This window comes from Styela clava, chromosome 7 (assembly GCF_964204865.1).
Source record: "Styela clava chromosome 7, kaStyClav1.hap1.2, whole genome shotgun sequence".
Classification (NCBI taxonomy): domain Eukaryota; kingdom Metazoa; phylum Chordata; class Ascidiacea; order Stolidobranchia; family Styelidae; genus Styela; species Styela clava.
The window spans coordinates 18,350,138-18,369,404 of record NC_135256.1 but is presented as its reverse complement, the minus strand read 5'-3'; the positions used below and the strand labels follow the sequence as shown (position 1 = coordinate 18,369,404).

The 19,267-nt window shown below is 32.9% G+C and overlaps 2 protein-coding genes across 2 annotated transcripts; both read left to right on the top strand.

Annotated features, from left to right (window-relative positions):
• Positions 1 to 6,496: 6,496 nt before the first annotated feature.
• Positions 6,497 to 9,143, top strand: LOC144425276 (uncharacterized). The gene is made up of 3 exons (XM_078114837.1): positions 6,497 to 7,271; positions 7,350 to 8,648; positions 8,905 to 9,143. The coding sequence occupies exons 1-3, from the start codon at positions 7,250 to 7,252 to the stop codon at positions 8,991 to 8,993; spliced, it is 1,410 nt and encodes a 469-aa protein (XP_077970963.1). The 5' UTR covers positions 6,497 to 7,249; the 3' UTR covers positions 8,994 to 9,143.
• Positions 9,014 to 18,030, top strand: LOC120328642 (uncharacterized). The gene is made up of 14 exons (XM_078114836.1): positions 9,014 to 9,229; positions 9,765 to 9,926; positions 10,059 to 10,346; positions 10,552 to 10,636; positions 10,938 to 11,150; positions 11,226 to 11,414; positions 11,517 to 11,782; positions 11,991 to 12,155; positions 12,604 to 12,771; positions 12,880 to 13,047; positions 13,748 to 13,912; positions 14,117 to 14,278; positions 16,152 to 16,322; positions 17,001 to 18,030. Exons 1-14 carry the CDS (start codon positions 9,143 to 9,145, stop codon positions 17,118 to 17,120), a joined length of 2,409 nt encoding a protein of 802 aa, XP_077970962.1. The 5' UTR covers positions 9,014 to 9,142; the 3' UTR covers positions 17,121 to 18,030.
• Positions 18,031 to 19,267: the final 1,237 nt, after the last annotated feature.

Below are 19,267 nucleotides of genomic sequence, written 5' to 3'. Positions count from 1 at the left end.
GTTTTTCATATTGCGCCTAACTATATTTAGTGACTTTATCTTTCCATTTGAATAGTTAAGGAAACGCGAGTTGTGGAAAACTGAGTAACTGAAAAATATTCCACATCCTTTTACATATATATCCAAAGTTAAATGGAGACAATCCTCCAAAATAAAAATAAAATCAGACGCAGTCCGAATCGAATATACTTGAAAAGTCCGGATTCGGACCGCGATCCGTCAGTTGAGTAACCCTGCTCTAGAAGTTCCGCAGTAGTATAATTTTGCACAATAAGCTGTGATGAATCGTGCTTCGCAAGTTATTTTTTTCTAAAACCGCCTCGGGTTGGCCACTCCTGGAATAGATGATGAATGTTCATATCATCTCAACATCGTGATTTTGACCGATTACAAATGTATGATGGCTGGGGTGTAGCAGTTTCGAGTGACGAATCCATTCCATTTGAACCCACGTACATTTGAACCCATGACAATTGCACCTGCATACTATTGCACCTATGGATTTTTTTGTTTGTTTTACAGATATTTGAACCAATACTCACCCTAACCCATGGGTTTTAGCACCCACGTATAGATTGAACCCGCGGATATACGCATGGGTTCAAATGTACGTGGGTTCAAATGTACGGTCACCAGTCTTATAACATATGCCGTAGCACAGTCAGGGATTCCAGCCCGTTAAGTTTGAATTTAGCCGTTCGAAATTATTCTGGTGTTCTTCCTCACATTTGCTCTGAACCGGGCTCTGTAAGAGCGACCAGTGAAAAGTTAATGTGACTTGAATGTGCCTGTTATTCATTCGCTTGTGCAGAACCCACTACTGAGTTTAGGAAGAAGGTATTACTCAAGCACCTTGTTGAACGACTCATTTTTAACAATATTCCTAATATACAAGGAAGACTTTATAGGACCTCCCGATGGTTTTGCGTAATTGTAATTGCGTAATTTTGTGGTTGTGTAAAATACATTTTGTCGCGACAATGGAAGAATTAATTTCAAATTTTCTGTCATACTGGGCCCGATATTTCATTTCGGTGGCAATATTAGTTATTAGTTGACCTCCACGACAACATATTTTACTTTCTTTGTCTTGTTCTTTCTTCATGATGGTAGCTTGAATTATACTTATACAAATTAATGCTCTCGTTATGCGCCAATTTATCTGATCGCCTTTTTTGCTTATCCCTTCTCGTTCGTGGTTAGCGAACGCGATGGTACACAATGGTTGAAGTCGTTAAAATGAAGAGAGTCACAACGCACCTATGCCATCTTCTAGGTCACGTGATATACTGGTTGCTAGGAGGAAACCTATCTGACCCGAAGGTTCCGGAATATTCTGGTGGTATATGAAATTGCAGTATTGCGCAAACTAAAGCGCAGAGAAAACTTATTATGATTTTTTTTTTTATAAATGTCGAACGTATGAATTTTGAAACAACGATGGAAATGAAGATATGCTGCACAGGTGCGTGGCAGTTTACTTTTTTTATTTTAAAAAAAATATTTATTTATTACGTACCTCAAAATGGTGGCTGATCGCATGGATAAATTTTCACTTGTTATATATACATATATGGGGTTTAATAGCACTGTTTTACCACAACTCAGTTTGATTGCAGAATGTGGGTAAGCTATCTTAAAAGTCGTGTTAAGCTATAGTCAATATATGCTGGTGTCAGCCCTACATTCCCTCTGAACTAAGCTCTGTCTGTTTGTGCGACTGAACTATGTTATTAAAAGTAAAATGGGTGGTTTCATCTGTAAATTTCTATGGGCATAGTTAAGCATTTGTCGAACCAGATCTGAGTTCGGTACAAAATATGTATGAATGAGAGTATGTGTTTCAGAGCAAGGAGTAAATGAGGTAACCCCAAACTTTTGAATTACATCTTGAACAATACTCAGCTCAGCACATACATATGATAGAAAGCCCATACTTTGTTGTGATAGCTTATACAGCCTGGTTTACAATGCATATATTGGTGGAGACTCCCACCCTTTTAAGTAGTCACTTGTAAAGCGCAATGTTCACAGTCAATTATGGAAAAGCATCTTATAATTGAAAGCTGTTGTTCTTGCAGGGCCTAGTTCAGAGTTAATGAAGAGCTTGTACAAAGCCTAGTTGGTAGCAATTGTATTGATGGACATGTTAATATTTATTCAGTGGTTGCCCATACAGAGCACAATCTAAAGTGGGGTTTCCCAAACTGGGGTCCGTGATGACTGCACATGGGCTCCGCAACGATATGAAAAGAGTCGATTGATCTTTAATGATTGGCTTCAATCAAAAAGCATTGCATTATTTTGACTGAGCGTTGCAGAGGAATATCCATTGCTGAAAAAAAAGCAATTAAAAATTATATGATCTGTATGTGTGAGGCAGCATTTTCAGCTATTACCAATATGATGATAAAGAATTAAAGAAAGTACAAGTTTTGTACAAAGTACATGTTGTACAAAGTACAATTGTGCAGTGAAAGCTACTTCATCCTTCACAATAATGCTGTTTGGGTTGTAAATGAAGCATTATCTATCTTCGTTAGTTAAGCACAACAATTGATACAACATAGGATAAGGGTGCGTCAAAACTAAGATTCACAGATAAGGGTCCGCAGCTCAAAAAGTTTGGAAAACACTAATCTGGAGCAAATGAAAGAGTGAGCACTACATATTTTAGGTAATTGCTTGCATAGAGCATAGTTCAGAGCGAACAATATAAATATGGACAAAATCCCATATTTAAGGTTGTTGCTTGTACAAAGCTTACTTACGGTAAGAGATATCTTTCCTAGGTTTAGGTAATGAACATATTTTCATTTGCTCGAAGCAATTATTCTGGTTATTTCTTTCATTTTATTGCTCCACTGGTCTAGTCTGAACATACCAACAATGATCCATCTTGGCACACATAGATGTACATTTTGAGTCTGGTATTGTTTCAATGATACTGAAGTCAAAGTCAAGTTTTGAAACCACCAGGATTTAAAACCAAAGCCAAGTTTTAAAATAGTTGGATTAACAAGTCAGATTTTTTATTAATGGGGATAAATGAATTCAAAACCCTATCATCATTATAAACAGATCAACAGAATTTCAAAATCTCCAATCAAGTTGAATTTGGTTTCCTCAGAGCAGAAATTGACTCTATTCTCTCAACATAGAGTGGGGAATCTCATTAGGATATATTTTCAAATGACTTATAGTTCAAAGTTGGAGTGTCTCTAACTCCATATCCAAGCTGGTACCACCATTCAGAATATATATATATTTATTTTCAATTCTGAAGGATTCATTGTTGTTATCTTATGAATGTGAAAAAAAAGTTAATGAATATTCTAAGCATAGCAATAAACACTCCTAGGTGTTTCAATTTTTGTTTGTTGTTCATGAATCGTAGAATTCATTTGTATTTCTGTTACATAGTGTGTAACGGTATTATTTTGTATTAGTGAATATCAAAGATTTGTGGATCAGATATTTAAGATGAATTCTTGATTTTACGAACAAACTTTTAGGCATTGTTGACATTAAACATTCCTTACATGGTGGTTTATTTCATATATTCTTTCAAGCATTTAGAATATAATGAATATTGCCTCAGACAGTTTTTAGACATGGAAAATTGTCAGTCCCAGTTCAATATCTATAACTCTTTAAGAATAAATAAATTTTAAGAAAACAGATAATAGTGATATTTTTGTAGAAAAATAGGAATAAGAATATACAAGTCAAAGAATATTTTTAAGCATATTGATTATTGAGCACTCCTAAGTATTCAATTTTTGTATAACTCATGAGATTTTGTGAATTTGAAGGCATTTCCATTTACATAATATATATAGCAATGTTATCATAAATTATTGAATATCAAAGATTCATAAATCCGATAATTGAATATGAATTCTTAAATTCAGGAGCATTATAAAAATCAATTTTCAAATATATAATGGTTTGTCCATATTTCTTTTTTGGACATTTAGAATATCGCTTCAGAACATATCCAAGACAGTAAAAATTATTAAGTTTTGTCCATTCTAGTTGGATATCACTAACCGCCTAAAAATTTCAAGAAAACAGACAGGTATATTTTTGTGGATTGTGAAGAGGATTTTCAATACTTTGATAACTGTCAATGTAAATTGCGAAACCTCCATTGTCACAAGGTGAAAACCCCGATGTGAAAGTATAATTTCGCCAACGTTTCAATATTTGAACATCGGTTCTGTAAATAGTAAGTTACTTATTGAAAGCATTATTGGCACCATACCAGGGTAACTGTACACTAAGGTAATATAATATTCAATATAAAAAAAGACTTGACTATATGAAATTATTTATCCATTTGTAATTTACTTCAACATTTGTAATATGAGGTTTGTTACTACTGTATTTATGTTTTGTTGCAACTATATATTTTCTTTCAAGTCAAGAATACCTGTAGGATTATATCTGATCTGTTACATTTTTGAAGTAATTTTGAACATATTCACTTTGCTGTTCTTAAAAAGTGTTTTTGAAGAATTCAGATTGTTAAAAGTATTCTTTTAGTTGTAAAATAGTTGAAAAATAGCTCCAATCATGTCAAACAAATTATTTTCAAATAATATATCTAGAATACTAAACTACAGTATTGGATTTGAACATTCCTGTACATGACACTGTCTTAAAATGTCAATACTGTGTTATAATAGCGAATTTCACATATTTTATACTTACAATAACTGACAGAATTACAAAATATCCAATATTCGATTTTATGTGGATGAATACCACATAATTTTAGACAGAGAGCCTACTTTAAAGCAAATGTTGAAGTCAACTTCATGCCCAGCGAATATCGATTGAAACCTTACTTTACAGTGATTGCTTGTACAGCACCTGTCTGTGGACAAAACCCCATTCTTTAGATTAGTTTTTGTACAAAGCCTAATTATGAGACATCCTCCACAGATTTAGTATGGAGTATGGAGAAGTATGGAGTTTATTTTTTTATTTACTCGTAACTTTTATTTTAGTGAGTTCCTTTCATTTTATTACCAATACTGTTCATATCTGAACATATCAACATAGATCCATATAAGCACACAGAAATTTTAAGTCTGGCATCATTTTATTGATATTGGAGTCAAAGTCAGAGTAATATATTCAAACCACCAGGAGTTAGAGCGGGAGCCAAATTTGGAATTTGGAGCGATGATCAGAATTTTTCGAACAATGGCGATACCTAAAGGCCAAATTTTCAACAGAAACTTTAAACGCTTTAAGTTGAATTTGGTTTTCAGAGCTAAAATTGAAATCAAAGTTTACTCCAAACTGAAGTAATAACTTCTATACTGGTGATTTTCAACCTTTATTAGAAAAGCGGAACACTTTTTGGATCATGAATATTTGGGGGACCACCAAATGAAATTTTCCGATTTTGTGGAAACTATCCGAATAACCAATAATCTCGATTAGTTTTAGCGTGGGAATGAAATTACAACAAGATCAATGGCTTATGACCTTGGGTTGTAAAACTGATTCAAATTCATGACTATACAGAAAACAGAAATAATAATTAGAATTATTTTAAAACTATCTGTTCATAGCCGTTGAAAATAGGACTAATGAAGTAATAATACTTTGATAACCCAGTAGTTGTCACTGTGAATTATGAAACCGCCCTTGTCATGGGGTGAAAACCGCCAATGTGAAAGTATAATTTTGCCAACGTTTCGTTATTTGAACATCAGTAATAAGTTACTTATTGAACGCATTGTCGGCGAAATACCATTGTAACTGTACAAGCCTGTAATTTAATGTTTCAATTGGAAAGTTGACAAGACCTTATGAAGTAATTCATACATTTAATTCATCATAAAATCTATTTCAACATAAGTTGTAATATACAGTGTGTTACTATTAAGTTATGAAATATTTGTGATGTGTAGTCTCCACTGATACCTATTCCTACTTATAGACTATGTTGAAACTATCTGTAAGAACAAAAAATATATTTAAACTGTTACATGTTTTAAGAAAATTTCACCGTGTTCATAATTCTGTTCCAAAAAAATATTTTTTAAGAATTAGGATGAATAAAGTTATTCTTTTGGTTTTGAAGTTTGCCATTTCTATGACTAAATTATGAAATATTTCTCCATGTTTGGCTTACATTATGATCTTGCTAAAAAATTACTTCAAACATATTAATCACAATTATTTTAAAATGAAATTTCCATAATTCCAAACTATTTAGATTTGAAGACTACTATGCAGACACATTCTCTGAAATGTTAATACTGTGTGATAATTGTGATATTTTACATTTACAAAAACTGACAATATTACGAAAGATCCAAATTTGGAATATTTGAGTTAATAGCACATGTTGCGAACGTGTATTCTATATTCATGACTTGCGCAATGTAATAATTTATGTCCGAGTAAGAATTTTTACCTCAAAAAACAAAATAAGGAACTGTATGTGAATGATGTTTCAATAATAAGGCTTTGATGTACTCCTAAATGGATGACATTCCATTTCCTCAACACCAATCATCAAAATACATGTTATTTCAAGTAAAATGATTCAATCGAATTCAAGTTTTAGTTGCCGTAGTTATAAAGTAAACTTTTTCATCTATGATGGTTTCGCTTCTCATCAGATCAGTTTATTCAGTAAAACGCAGTTTAATTGTACAGAAGAATTGAGAAATAACTGACTATTTGGATATGAATATTCCACGCTATGATGGTCGACTGGCTCTTACGTTGATCTATTGTATCTACTGCTAGGACACTACAGCACATTTATATTTAAAAAACAGTGGTGGATATCGAACGATTTAGCCTGCTGTGCGGGGACCTAGCCTGGAATTATCAAAGGGGGAGAAAGGTCTGATATTGCTAGTTGCCAAGTTAGATATTTCAACTCGAAGCCCTACTTCATCTATTCGTGGTAAAAACATTGAAAAACCTATAGTACTATACGATTTAAATAGATATGTTGTAATTCTGTTTCTTGTGATGACTTGATTTCCGATATTCATTATATTTTGGATTAATTATATTGCTTAATGCTTAGCATAAATTAATCAAGGGATAAACTAAAAATAACATATTTTTTCTGTTTCTATGATATGCAGTTAAGATTTGAACGTACGTAGTTAGGGTAAAGTTCCAATTAAGTGTAATGTATAAAATGAAATAATTAAGAGATAAAAAACAACTACAGAGATAAAAAACAACTACAGTTCGAGAAACAACCATGAACTCCCTTCAATCAACTGGTAAGTGGAAAATAATGGAATGAATTAACTATGAATATTTATATTGCATTAATTTTTTATATAAACCTGATTTTTTAGGAAACTCACTCAAACAAACATTACAAAAAATAAGAGAATTCAATCTTGGTGAAACTGAATTTTATGATGTTTCACAAGAAACTAATATTCTACAACCCCTTAAAGTTCGAGAACTTCCACAACTCAAGGAAGCCTCTTTTGATGTCTCTAAGAAACATATCACCATTCATCAAGATGTTAGGGATGCTGATGGTTGCAGTTATCCAGTTATAAGCAAGATATTTGAAGATTTTGATAAGGGAAGAATCAGTTTTGTTGGTCAAGCTGGCTGCGGTAGAACAACTCTGCTCAAAATTGTATCTCAAGCAGTACTGAATAAAAAAATTCCAAGCCTAATAGATGTAGACCTTTTGTTTTTCCTGAATTGTCAAAATCTTGATCCAGAAATGAATGTGACACTGGAAGAACTGGTTTTTCAAAATATCGAACTTGATGAAGGGGAGAAGATATCGATATTGAAGAGGATCAAACAACATCCAAGAAAATGCATGTTTGTTTTAGATGCACCTGATATCTTGGATTATAATTCCTGTAACTGTGGAAAGAAATTTGCCAAAGGAGAGAAATGCCAACCTGCGAAAATTTTGTTACAACTGATTTGTGGAAAGTTGTTTCCTTGTTGCCGCGTTATTACATCTGAAAGATATTTCAACCCATGTGATTCTGAGCCTAAGAAAATAATAGCTCTCTCAGGTTTGAGTCAAGATTCTATTAAAAGGATTGCTATAGGATATCTTGGTAAAACAGACGGAATTCAAATGTTGCAAAATTTGCAAACAAGATCTCCTTCACTGTTATCTCTTTGTAGTATCCCAGTATTCTTGACATACACCATCATTGGTATGAAAAGCAACAGGAATTTCAAGTCAGGCACAATGTCAGGTGTTATGGTCAATGTGCTCCAAAGTTTTGTCAGGTCAAAAAATATCTGGAATCCAAACATGGACGATATTCTCAAAAGATTGAAACCATTATCGTACTCTGGAATTCAAAAAAATAAAGCAATCTTTAATTCTCAAGATTTAGAACAGCATCATCTCACATTCAAGGAGACCGGTGATTTTACATCTTTGAAATGTCTTGTACAGGTCTTCAAAGAACAGCAACTTATTCAGTTCAATCACTTTTCGATACAAATGTTTCTAGCTGCAATGTTTATCGCTGAGCTTCCAATTGATCAATTCAAAAAAACTGTAATCAAAATATTCGACAAACCTCAATATAGTGCAATTCTTCGAAATATTTTTGGTCTTATACTTGATGATGAGGTTATTGAAGCTTCAAAAGGTTTGCTAGAAGGTAGACTTCTTATTTTAAAAAATTCAATTTGATAATAATATTTTTTTGTTATATTATATTAAAGAATTAAAATTCATTTTAAAAATTAAGTATAATACTGCATTTGTTTATATTTGGAAAATTGGACTAATATTTAACAATTCAAATTACTTTAATATTCAATGATATCAATTATATGTTTGGAATCATTCAAGAATCTGAATCTAAATGCCTAAACTGTTAAATGTATTAGTTTTATAATGTTGAATATTTTCAGTTGAATTTCAATTGCAAGAGAAACAGGATTTTTTGAAACAAGTTGTTGCGCAAGAATACAATCAGTCAAAGGGATCATCTCTGACTTGAACTTACTAGCATGTATCTACGAAGCAAGCAAAGGAATTCATGATATCATTGAGAAACACATTTATTCTATAAAGATTGAAAATACGTTTTACTCCCTATCTCCTAACGATGCCCATATTATTGGGTCTGTAGCTCAACATTGCAACGAAATGGAGAGCTTATCAGTTATGAACACGGATCTACAACCTTATACAGCATCCGTTTTGAAAAGTTGCTTGGAGAATTCCACTGTTTCGGTATTTGTAATTTCATCATTTTATTACAAAAATAGCACCTATGTTTAGAAATCGAGAGTGCCGAGAATCAGTACAACTCAATATTTAGATAAGATTTGTTGAATCCACATTAAATGGATACCTCACACAGTGCACTCAACGATCGCTTGCAAATGCACAGTAGTCAAAGCTGGACATATTTCTTATAGCGATATTACATACAGTATACGGTATTTGTTTTCAAAATTTCTCTGTGGTTTTTCTGCACATTTTGTTATTATAAAAAGAATGGTGGTATAATATATATGTATTTTCTGCGGATCAATCGACAAGAGCACATCAAGTTTTGAAAAAAAAAAGATAAAGTAGGCCTAACAGGTCTTGTATAATCCTAAATGAAAATCCGTACTAGTCAATTTCTCGAGATAATATATGGTGTTAAAAATATGACACTACTTTGGACTTTTAAAAAAAACATTAATCAGCATTTATGAATATTGCTACTTTAAAGAAATAAATTTTGCATTTGAATCTAATTACAACTGTTGGTTAACAGATAATAAATCTCAGTGTTTCATACAATCCGAATTTGAGAAATGGTATTGTGGAACTTGGATCAATTATATCTCACTGTAAAACTAAAGATGTACAGATGCGCGGGTGCTGCTTTTCATCTACTGAATTAAATTCTTTTCGAGAATCACTTAACGGATACAAGGTAACCATTAGTTTCTACTGTATTTGATTACAAATCATGCACGTTTATTGTGAATTGGCGTGATTAACAACACATTTATACATCTTGTACTGCAATACTTGTAATCAACCATCATGTCATTACCTTTTTTAGGTTGATGGAATTGATTTATCTTCTCCTCCTGACATTCCTAGTGTGGATATTTCTTGGGATCTCAAACTGAACTATATAAGCAATGGTTTGTCAGTTAAGAAAGTGGATTCCGGAAAATTTAATTTCCAGCTCCCAATGCAACTCGAATTTTTTGTTACTTTCGAAAACTGCATGGCAATATCTAACTTGTTCATTCATTGCGTGAAAGAAGACCTAAATTTAGATGGCTGGAAATTCAATAGACATCTTCGTGGTATTCTTGAGACGGAAATGGATTATTTGCAATCTGTAAGAACTTATATCCTTCTGTGGCAATCTAGTACCAGTTACTTGTTATTTTAAAATAGTATTACAATATGGTACATTGGTACAATCACATTAGATCATAATCATCTGATTTCTGTATAACAGCACCACAAACCACATTAAATTATTTTCATGAGGTCATTGCTATGATTTTCTTAATGCTACTATTCCATATTTTCTATTAAAGGGGAAGACTATAACTCTATCAAAAAACGACATACTTCGTACTAACAATTTGGCAGACTTTTCAGAATCTCAGCTGCAGTTTACTGGTTTGTACTTTTTCAATTTATAGCCTGATTGTTACAATTTTTCCACTAAAGTTGGTACATAGGTTGACTGACAAAATAATAATCCTAAGGCAAACTATATCTTTAAAGCAAGAGTGATTTGGTCATTAGTATTGAGACATGCCTGATTGCAGTATACAGCCTATTCAAAATTAAATATCATGTATAACTTAGGTTCAATATACAGATTCATTGGAGAAAATTCTTGATTGTTACGGTATTTACACTCACTCGAATAAGCTGGTATTCACTGGATTGTAATGTCAATGCTCTGTTCGTTCAGATTTATCCAAAGATATTACTTTAAACAAACCTGTTGATATCAAGTGGAAGGAATCAGATGTCTACAAACAATATGATATTGTTCTATTATTTGATGATAACAAAAGCGAAAAATTTAAAATGGAGAAAGGAAAACAGTATTTGATTTCAACTTTTACAACGAGCCAAAATTATGTGCTTTTTATAGTCGGGATGCCAACTGAAACAACTGGAGGTAAAAAGAAGTATTAACTATCACTATAGTTTAAACGTCATCTTATGCTCTATTCCATTTATTATTTTATTATAGGTACCATTTCTGGAAGAAGTATTCTGAATATTCTTTGGGCTGTACCAAAAGCAGAAACATTGAGCCTGAAGATTATAATTGATCAAAACATGGTGAAGTTTCTCTGTTCACTTAATGATTGTAAACTTCAATCTGCAAATCCTGTTTGTGCAACATGCCAGGAGTTGACAACCTTCACGATTCGTGATAGTGAGTGGAAACAAATAATATCTGAAATGAGGGAATTTTATTACATCATATCTGCAAAAGCATAGCATATTCATTCCTATAACATCAACTTCTTTGTTTCAGATTTAGCTGAGGAGCAAGTCATGTCAGGTTTCCTTGATGGAATAGAAACACCTGATGACATGATTAAAAAATGTCAAGAACAAAATGTACTACAGTGGAATGAGATTCAAATCGCTCATACGAATGTTACAAAATCTATGATCGACTTTGTTTCAAATGTCATCAGTAATTCATCAAGTATACTAGAGTTTGCATTACGTGATGTGAACCTGACAGCAGACTTATTAACAATTATTCACTCTAATGTCAAGAATTCTTTTTGCCAAGTGAGTTTTTAAAATTTATTCACTGGTCTAATAAGCAAAACATACCACTGTCAGAAATGTCAATTATCAAGTTCAATAGTACTCTTCATTTGAGTATTCCTTTAAAATTGATATGGCCATTTCCTGATTTTTTCATCTTAGTTTCTAGAGTCTATTAACAGTATACAACCATTTAATAATTTATTTCCCAAAATTTTGTACCTAATAGATACAAGAGTTTTCAATCAACTGCCAAAAGAACATAAACACTTTACTGCCTGTGATTTGCAAGATTTTATCTACCTGCAACTTCAAAATACTCAATATGAGTGAAAATGATGTTTCAGAAAAATTTCTAAGAAAGTTGTTGCAGACTCTTGATAATACGGACCTGGTAAGATTTAATGACTTAAATTCATTAGAGCAGGGGTGTGCATACTGCGGCCCGCAGGCCAAGTGCGGCCTACATAGGAAAATTGTGCTGCTCACGAAACTAGTTTTTAATTCGGATAATCTGGCATGTGCGAGTAATTCCAATACCTTTGCATTAGATTCCAATCCAATATCTATGCATATGTCGTCACAATGTCCTAACAGCTAGCTTGTGCAAAGCTAACAACGCATGTCATAAGATCAATAACTAAAATATTTGTGCCTGCAACTACTAGATAGCTTAAGATGCGGCCCTAAGTTTGACCCAGTTATTAAACCGTCATATCCTAGTTTCTGTATAATTGCGCATACTACTCACTATGAATGCTAAAGTTGCTGTCAATTCAGCTTCGGTTTATTTAGATACCATGAGTGTGTACATTTAACATACCGTCTGTCAACTCATGTAGGTGAAGACACTGATTGGGCTAGATCTCAGCTATAACACAAATATTCAAGACTTTTCTCTGCTAGCTGATATTATGAAGAAATTACCAATTGAAGTATTGAGATTGATGAATTGTGGAATAATAGAAGAATACCTAACATCTTTAACCAAAAATATTTCTGAGGGAAAGGCAAGATACAATTATATTGTTGTTTGTTAAACATATTTATACTACTGTTTTGGATATCAATTGTTAAATAAAACATTTCACTTTCGACCGAATCTGATATTTCTCTAGGTAAAACATCTGAATCTGAGTTACAATCCTGAAATGACATCTTCTTGTTTTGAAATCATTGTTCCTTTGCTGCATAAAAATGGTGTCGATTTTCTTGGTTTGGGTGAATGCGAATTGACCAATGAGAAAATTAATGCATTACGGAAGTCATTGCAATCTGGGACTTCGGTGAGAAACATCATTACTGTTACGGAAATTTAATTATCTAAAACAATGGTAACGTAAAGTTCCAACAGTACAGTCTGTGGTTTTCGCAAGTTTACATTCAAATCTGAGATTTTACATCGTTACATGTATAATACTTGAATATAACCAAATATCTGTTACATTTGCCACTTTTGTTCAACTTGATACACCTCACAGATCATTTTGTTTCTCCAGTATTAGAATATATTTGCTTTAATATATATATATATGAGTATCCGAGCCTCTGAAACGTTTTATTGGGGTTCCACTCCAACAGAAAGGTTGAAAATCACTGATCATAGAACATCTAAAAAGATTTTCTTGCATTATAATAGAAATGTTGCAAAATTCAAAACTTAATCTGAAGTCACACAATCTCAAATAAGACAATGAGGAGCAGATGAAATATGCTTCACAATAAAAAGCAACAGTTTTTTGATGATAACATTTTAGTAGTTTTTCAACAGAGTATATAGGAATTATAGAACTTGTTTGCAGCAAAATTGTGTAACACTCGATAAAAATAGTACTGCTACTCAACGTCTTTCTGGAAAAAATTACTATTTTGCTTATTCCATTGTTTCAAATACAATATGTTTTGTTTTTGGAAGATATTTCACAGAAGGGCCTTAGATTGATTTCATTTGACAATAAAATATTTATTACTATGGTACTTATTAAGATTCGTGCTTTTGACGTCAGTTATAATGAATGTTTGGAGTTTGGGGATGAATCAGACTTAATACTGCTGATAAAAAATCATAATGTCAAAGATCTAAATGTATCCGGTTGTGAGTTGACGGAAGATCAAGTTGAATCAATGGGGAAAGCTTTACGAGGACATGAGGTAGGACGTTGTAATATAATATGATTTCTATCTTCTACTATATATCTTCAAGTACATTTGTGGATAACCAAAAACTTTGACTATTTATTTTAAAAATGTCATGATTTGTGTTCTTGTGCTTATCAGAGGAAATATTCATTATTAGGTCTATTAGCTTACCCTTTTCCTGAATTTTGTTTTGAAGACTTACTTACTTAATTGCAGTTTGAAACACTAAACATCAGTGATAATGTGTCGATACGTGACGGTGTCAAACATGTCGGAGAAATGGTTGGAACCTGTCCTATTATTAATCTTGATATGAGTGAATGCATGTTCAACACAAGACAACTAAATACTTTCGTCGACGAACTTGGTTTTTCTCAGGTATATTTAAATATTTATTCACAATTGAACTAAAAATGACGTGTTTTTTGTTTTTTTGAAGAATAGCAACTGGTAGTCTTCAATGTGCACACTAATTAAAATGAACTACTTTTTATAGAAAGAATCTGGCTCATAGATCTGTAACTGTACTGTGGAATCGACATGGCAGTGGTGTCACCTGCATGGTGCTCCACAAATTTTGATGCCATAGCGACTGCCACGCCAACTGCAGGGTCATATGCCAAAAGCAATTGACCTAGCAGATTAGGTGTATCAAAGCTGTTTTGCCAGCAGAATGAAAATGGTTGGTTAGTACTACTGACAGTCATGCAAGCAACATATGAGTTTCTCGAGTCCAATGGAGGTGAATTCCGGGCCAAATACAGTTTGGTGCTAACTTGGCATAGCACCATAGTAGACTACTTGGTATAGCACCATAGCCTACTTGGTACACTATGCTACATTGCATGCAAGGCCGACATGACTGTTTTGTCAACCTCAAGTGGATCGCTTATTTGAAATTCAAAGTAATTTGAGATCATTCTGTGAGCGAGACCTGTCATTGAAAGCGGTACCGATAACAATAGTCGCTAAAACGGAATCATCAATTGCCACCCTGACTTCAGATGAAGGTACATGATGACCACTAAACCTCTCAAGTATGGTAAGCTTTTTTGTGGTGTACATATGCCAATACAAAAATATTGGTGAAGTGCTACTCGATGTGACAACCCACCGGTAGTTCTCAGTGTTTTGAAGCTATGAATGATTCGAATAATTTTAAATACTCGATGGATCGCGGTGAGTTATACTTCATCTTCTGTCTGAATCAAAGGTGTGGAAGACCTTCTACAAGACTTCATGATCAACCTCCAAGCAGAGAGGAAATACAGAGGCAATGGTCAATAGCCATCACTCAGAGATGGAATTTGGTGGTGGATTACAGTATGGTACCGTACTAGGAATACTATATCTTTCTTTAAAATTGCAACTACTGGAGACTGAAGCTGAAATTGCACAATGAAGAAAGTTTTGTGATCTTTACTGTCTCCAATTTTATGAAAACTATAATGTTCAAGTGTTTGTACGCCGGTTTGTTAACAGCTACTGAGGAAAAAATGTGCTCATTAGATTGATGTGACAATGCGTACTGGATTACACTGGATATTTTGAAGACTTGTGTTACAGTTTGACACACGCCAGACTACTGCACGAAATACGATACAATCGTATTTCTGGTCATGTTTTTGACATTCTAAAATCATTTCTCTCTGTTCGCAAACTCATTGTCATTGTTGATGAATAGCGGTTCCAGATAGATGTATTCAATTTTTTCTGGAGTTCCTCAGAACTCAACATTTGACCCTACATTGTTTCCAATATTCATCAATGCCCTTCCGAACGATCTTGATCACTGATATGTCTGTTCCTGGTGTCATATTTGGACTAATGCTCCAGTGACTGTTGACCCCGCTAAACCGAATGCAAAACGGATGATCAAATATTATTTACCCCCGGTCAATTTTCGAATTACACTTATTTGCGATCAATGCATCGCTGCGTTTATTCTACATTTGTTATAATAATGGACTGTATTGTACCTTTCAGAAACTGTCCCTAAAAAGTAATTTTTCATTCGTCATGTTTGTGCAGGCGTGGAGGTGGTGCTGCTGGTCTGTCATAGATTCCTCCACCCATAATCTTACTACCTCATCAATCAAGTGCTGCTTTGAAATATTTCAATCAGATGCTGTAGTTAGTTTGAGATTGAACTATCTTTTTCTCCATCCCAGTATAAATGTGACAAACCTATTTCACAATGCACTGTAGGTATCGATATTTTATATTCATTCGATTATTTGTATTCTTCTAGTTGGAGACTCTAAATATCAGTGATTCGAAGCGATATGTGGACACAAATTATATTAAAGTTGTCTGCAAACTTGTTCCAAAAGTTAAAAAGGAATTAACTGTATGCTTCCCCCGCATGTCTGAAGGTTGCTTGGATTTGTTGCAAACAACATTGGATCATACTGGCAACAAAGTAAGTGATATTTATCGCATATGGATAGTCAAAATGAAATAACTAATAAGAAGATACAAAATGTACAATGAACTAATTTGAATTGTTGACCAGAATTTTGTTTGTCGACTTCAGTGGTACAGACACAAAATTGAAACGTTGATCGGTTGAAACTCAATAAAAAAAAACTTTTTAAATAAAATCTGAAACTTAAATATATACGTCATTTCAAACAGAGGCACCATTGTTTGATTATTAAACTACAGTAGTATAACAAAACCTATAGAACTCCATGCCCTAATCTTGGGCTTTCGAAATTTTGTTTTAAAAGTTGGTTTTTGTCAATGTTGTTTCTTGACTCACGTACGATCAGTTAGTATGGAAAACTGACTGAAATCCACGATTAACAAAGTGACTGAATTTAAACATCATGTAAATCTGAGCATTATCAACTTTAGTATTGTCTAAAGATTTTAAACATAATTAAAATTGCTGTTATTCAAAATTCTGTTGAAAATAATTTCTAGAATGCAAGCCGATATAAACTTTCAAGCATAGAGTTATAGTGAACAATATGAGCAACTGCAAAAATTATATTTTTGCGTCTGTTTATTCCTTATGAACGCAAATAAAAATTATTAACAACCCACTAAGTCTCTGTTAATCATTGAAAGGATAACTCTGTTGTTAATTCCACAGAATCTTCGTATTACATATGGCTACAAAACTGACAGCATCAAATCAATAAACAGCGTCAAGTTCACTCCTTCTGTCGACATGAGGAAATATCTTGTATACAAGCCCAATATACCGTCATGATGATTGGTTTCATGGTTTACTGTGATATACATTATAGCCAGTGTTTTATATTAAGTACATCCATTACTGGTAAGAAATAAATGATATTGATAACGGCCGCACATTTGTTTATGACTTTATGGAATAATATATTTGATAGCAAGAACAAAACATTATGCATTGTTTTAACCTTGCTTCTTGATATTAAATGCATTTATTAGATAGAAGTATAGACAATATACCCGTTTATTATTGCCTGTAAACTTGTCAAACTTATATTCTATGATTCTTACCTGTCATGACTGTACTTTCTGTGCAATATGCATTGCATTCTGTGAATGTAATTCACCTCAGTTGTGCGAATTACCAATCCCATGTATGGGATTTTTGTTTTGTACTTTTTAAGATAAACAATAGCACTCATGACCGCTGAAAATTATTAATTTAATTCAATTAACTTTAAGCTATCTCCCTATTGTTCCGTCATTTGTTTTTGTGGATCCATATTCATACATGGAACAATCAATAGTTAACTATTCTTATACTGAATAGTTGACATCAGTTATCCACTTATTTATTTAAACAATAATGCACGACTGATGAAAACATGATTTTAGTTAATTATCGTTCCTTCATCTGCCCATACAAACAGTTTTTTGCAATGGAAGAACATATATATATGGTATAAATTGATGAGTGGCTTGCCTTGGCTATATTGTTTACCTAATAACAATAACTAAAAAGTGTCAGATAGTATATAAATCTTATCAAAATTAGGTTTTTAACTTATTCTCTTCACGAAATAAATATAATTAAAAGTGGCACAAACAAAACAATTTCAACATTAGCTCGAATAAATTTATGGTCACTAAAGCATAAATTTTCATTTCCATAGTTTTCAGGTTTCATTGTGAATGTAAGCTTTTTTATTGGGAAGATTTTTGGTCATTTTCAATATTTTTAACATGACAAATATGATCAAATTTTTGGAAACTAAGACACATTCTTTTACTCGTTTTAAGTATTTCCTACTGAAGCACTAAGCGACCTATCAATAAAGGCGTAATGACATGTCAAGTTTTTGGATATACGTTTATTAAAACTTCAATGAACGTGGTGATGCGATCATGTCTCGTATCGTCGTTCTGAAACGGCTCTTTCTGCGATGAATCAATATATCAACTACGGGTTTTACATTTACTAACTAACATACGGGTAGTTGAGATACTGATTATTTTTAGAAAAAGCAGTTTCAGAACGACGATACAAGACATGACTGCCGCACCACGCCCATTCAAACTTTGATGAACGTATATTAAAAAAAAACTGTCATTACGCCTTTACTGAAAAGTCGTTTAGTGCACCAGTAAGAAATACGTAAAACGAGTAATAATACGTGACCTTTTTACGTGTAGTTTTTAGATACTTGATCAAATTTGTCATGTTAAAAATATTGAAAATGACCGAAAAATTTCTGCCCAATAAAAACGCTCACGTTCACAATGAAACCAAAAATTACGAAAATTTATGCTCTGGTGACCATATCCTCCATTCGAGCTAATGTTAAAAATTGTTTTGTCGTGGGATTAAAATTGATTTGTTCATTTCACTTTTATTTTTTCCTAGTAAGATGTGTTTCAAATGGCCAGGGTCCATTGTGCATTGTTGTTTAAATAAATATGTTGTCTGTTTCAAGTTATTCAACAGTATTGTTGCACACTGACTAACAGTTAGTATACAGCAAAACATTTCAACAATTTGGCACAGATGTCGTCACTTTTTTTGTGTGTGTTATGAGAGCTATGTTTCACAGTTCATAATTTTAATTTTTGAATTTGTTCTTGAAGTTCACCTTTCACATAAGAGCAAGCAACTACCAAAAGCTAAATATATTATTCAGTTTCTTTATTTTAAGTGCTTGTACGATATTTACGACATATGTGATAAAGCGACACTGCGATCTTCATTTTTATTCACTTATTAAATATCCTATCTTCATGATATTGTTGTTGTACTAGAAACATCTTATATGTCTACGCACACTGTATTTTCAAGCATTGAACGTATATTCTTTTTTGTTTATAACGGCCAGCAGATGTTACCTTTCTGAGATTTTGTCACAAATTTGGGTTCTCTAAGCCTTGGACACGAAAAGGACGTATGAATTC

Bases quoted from the DNA above. Each gene is read 5' to 3' on its own strand.
- LOC120328642 (XM_078114836.1), top strand. From the start codon at position 9,143: ATGGAGAGCTTATCAGTTATGAACACGGATCTACAACCTTATACAGCA. The intron at 11,783-11,990 runs GTGAGTTTTTAA...TGTACCTAATAG, and splicing joins TCAAGAATTCTTTTTGCCAA to ATACAAGAGTTTTCAATCAA. The intron at 14,279-16,151 runs GTATATTTAAAT...GTATTCTTCTAG, and splicing joins ACGAACTTGGTTTTTCTCAG to TTGGAGACTCTAAATATCAG.
- LOC144425276 (XM_078114837.1), top strand. From the start codon at position 7,250: ATGAACTCCCTTCAATCAACTG. The intron at 7,272-7,349 runs GTAAGTGGAAAA...CTGATTTTTTAG, and splicing joins GAACTCCCTTCAATCAACTG to GAAACTCACTCAAACAAACA. The intron at 8,649-8,904 runs GTAGACTTCTTA...GAATATTTTCAG, and splicing joins TTCAAAAGGTTTGCTAGAAG to TTGAATTTCAATTGCAAGAG.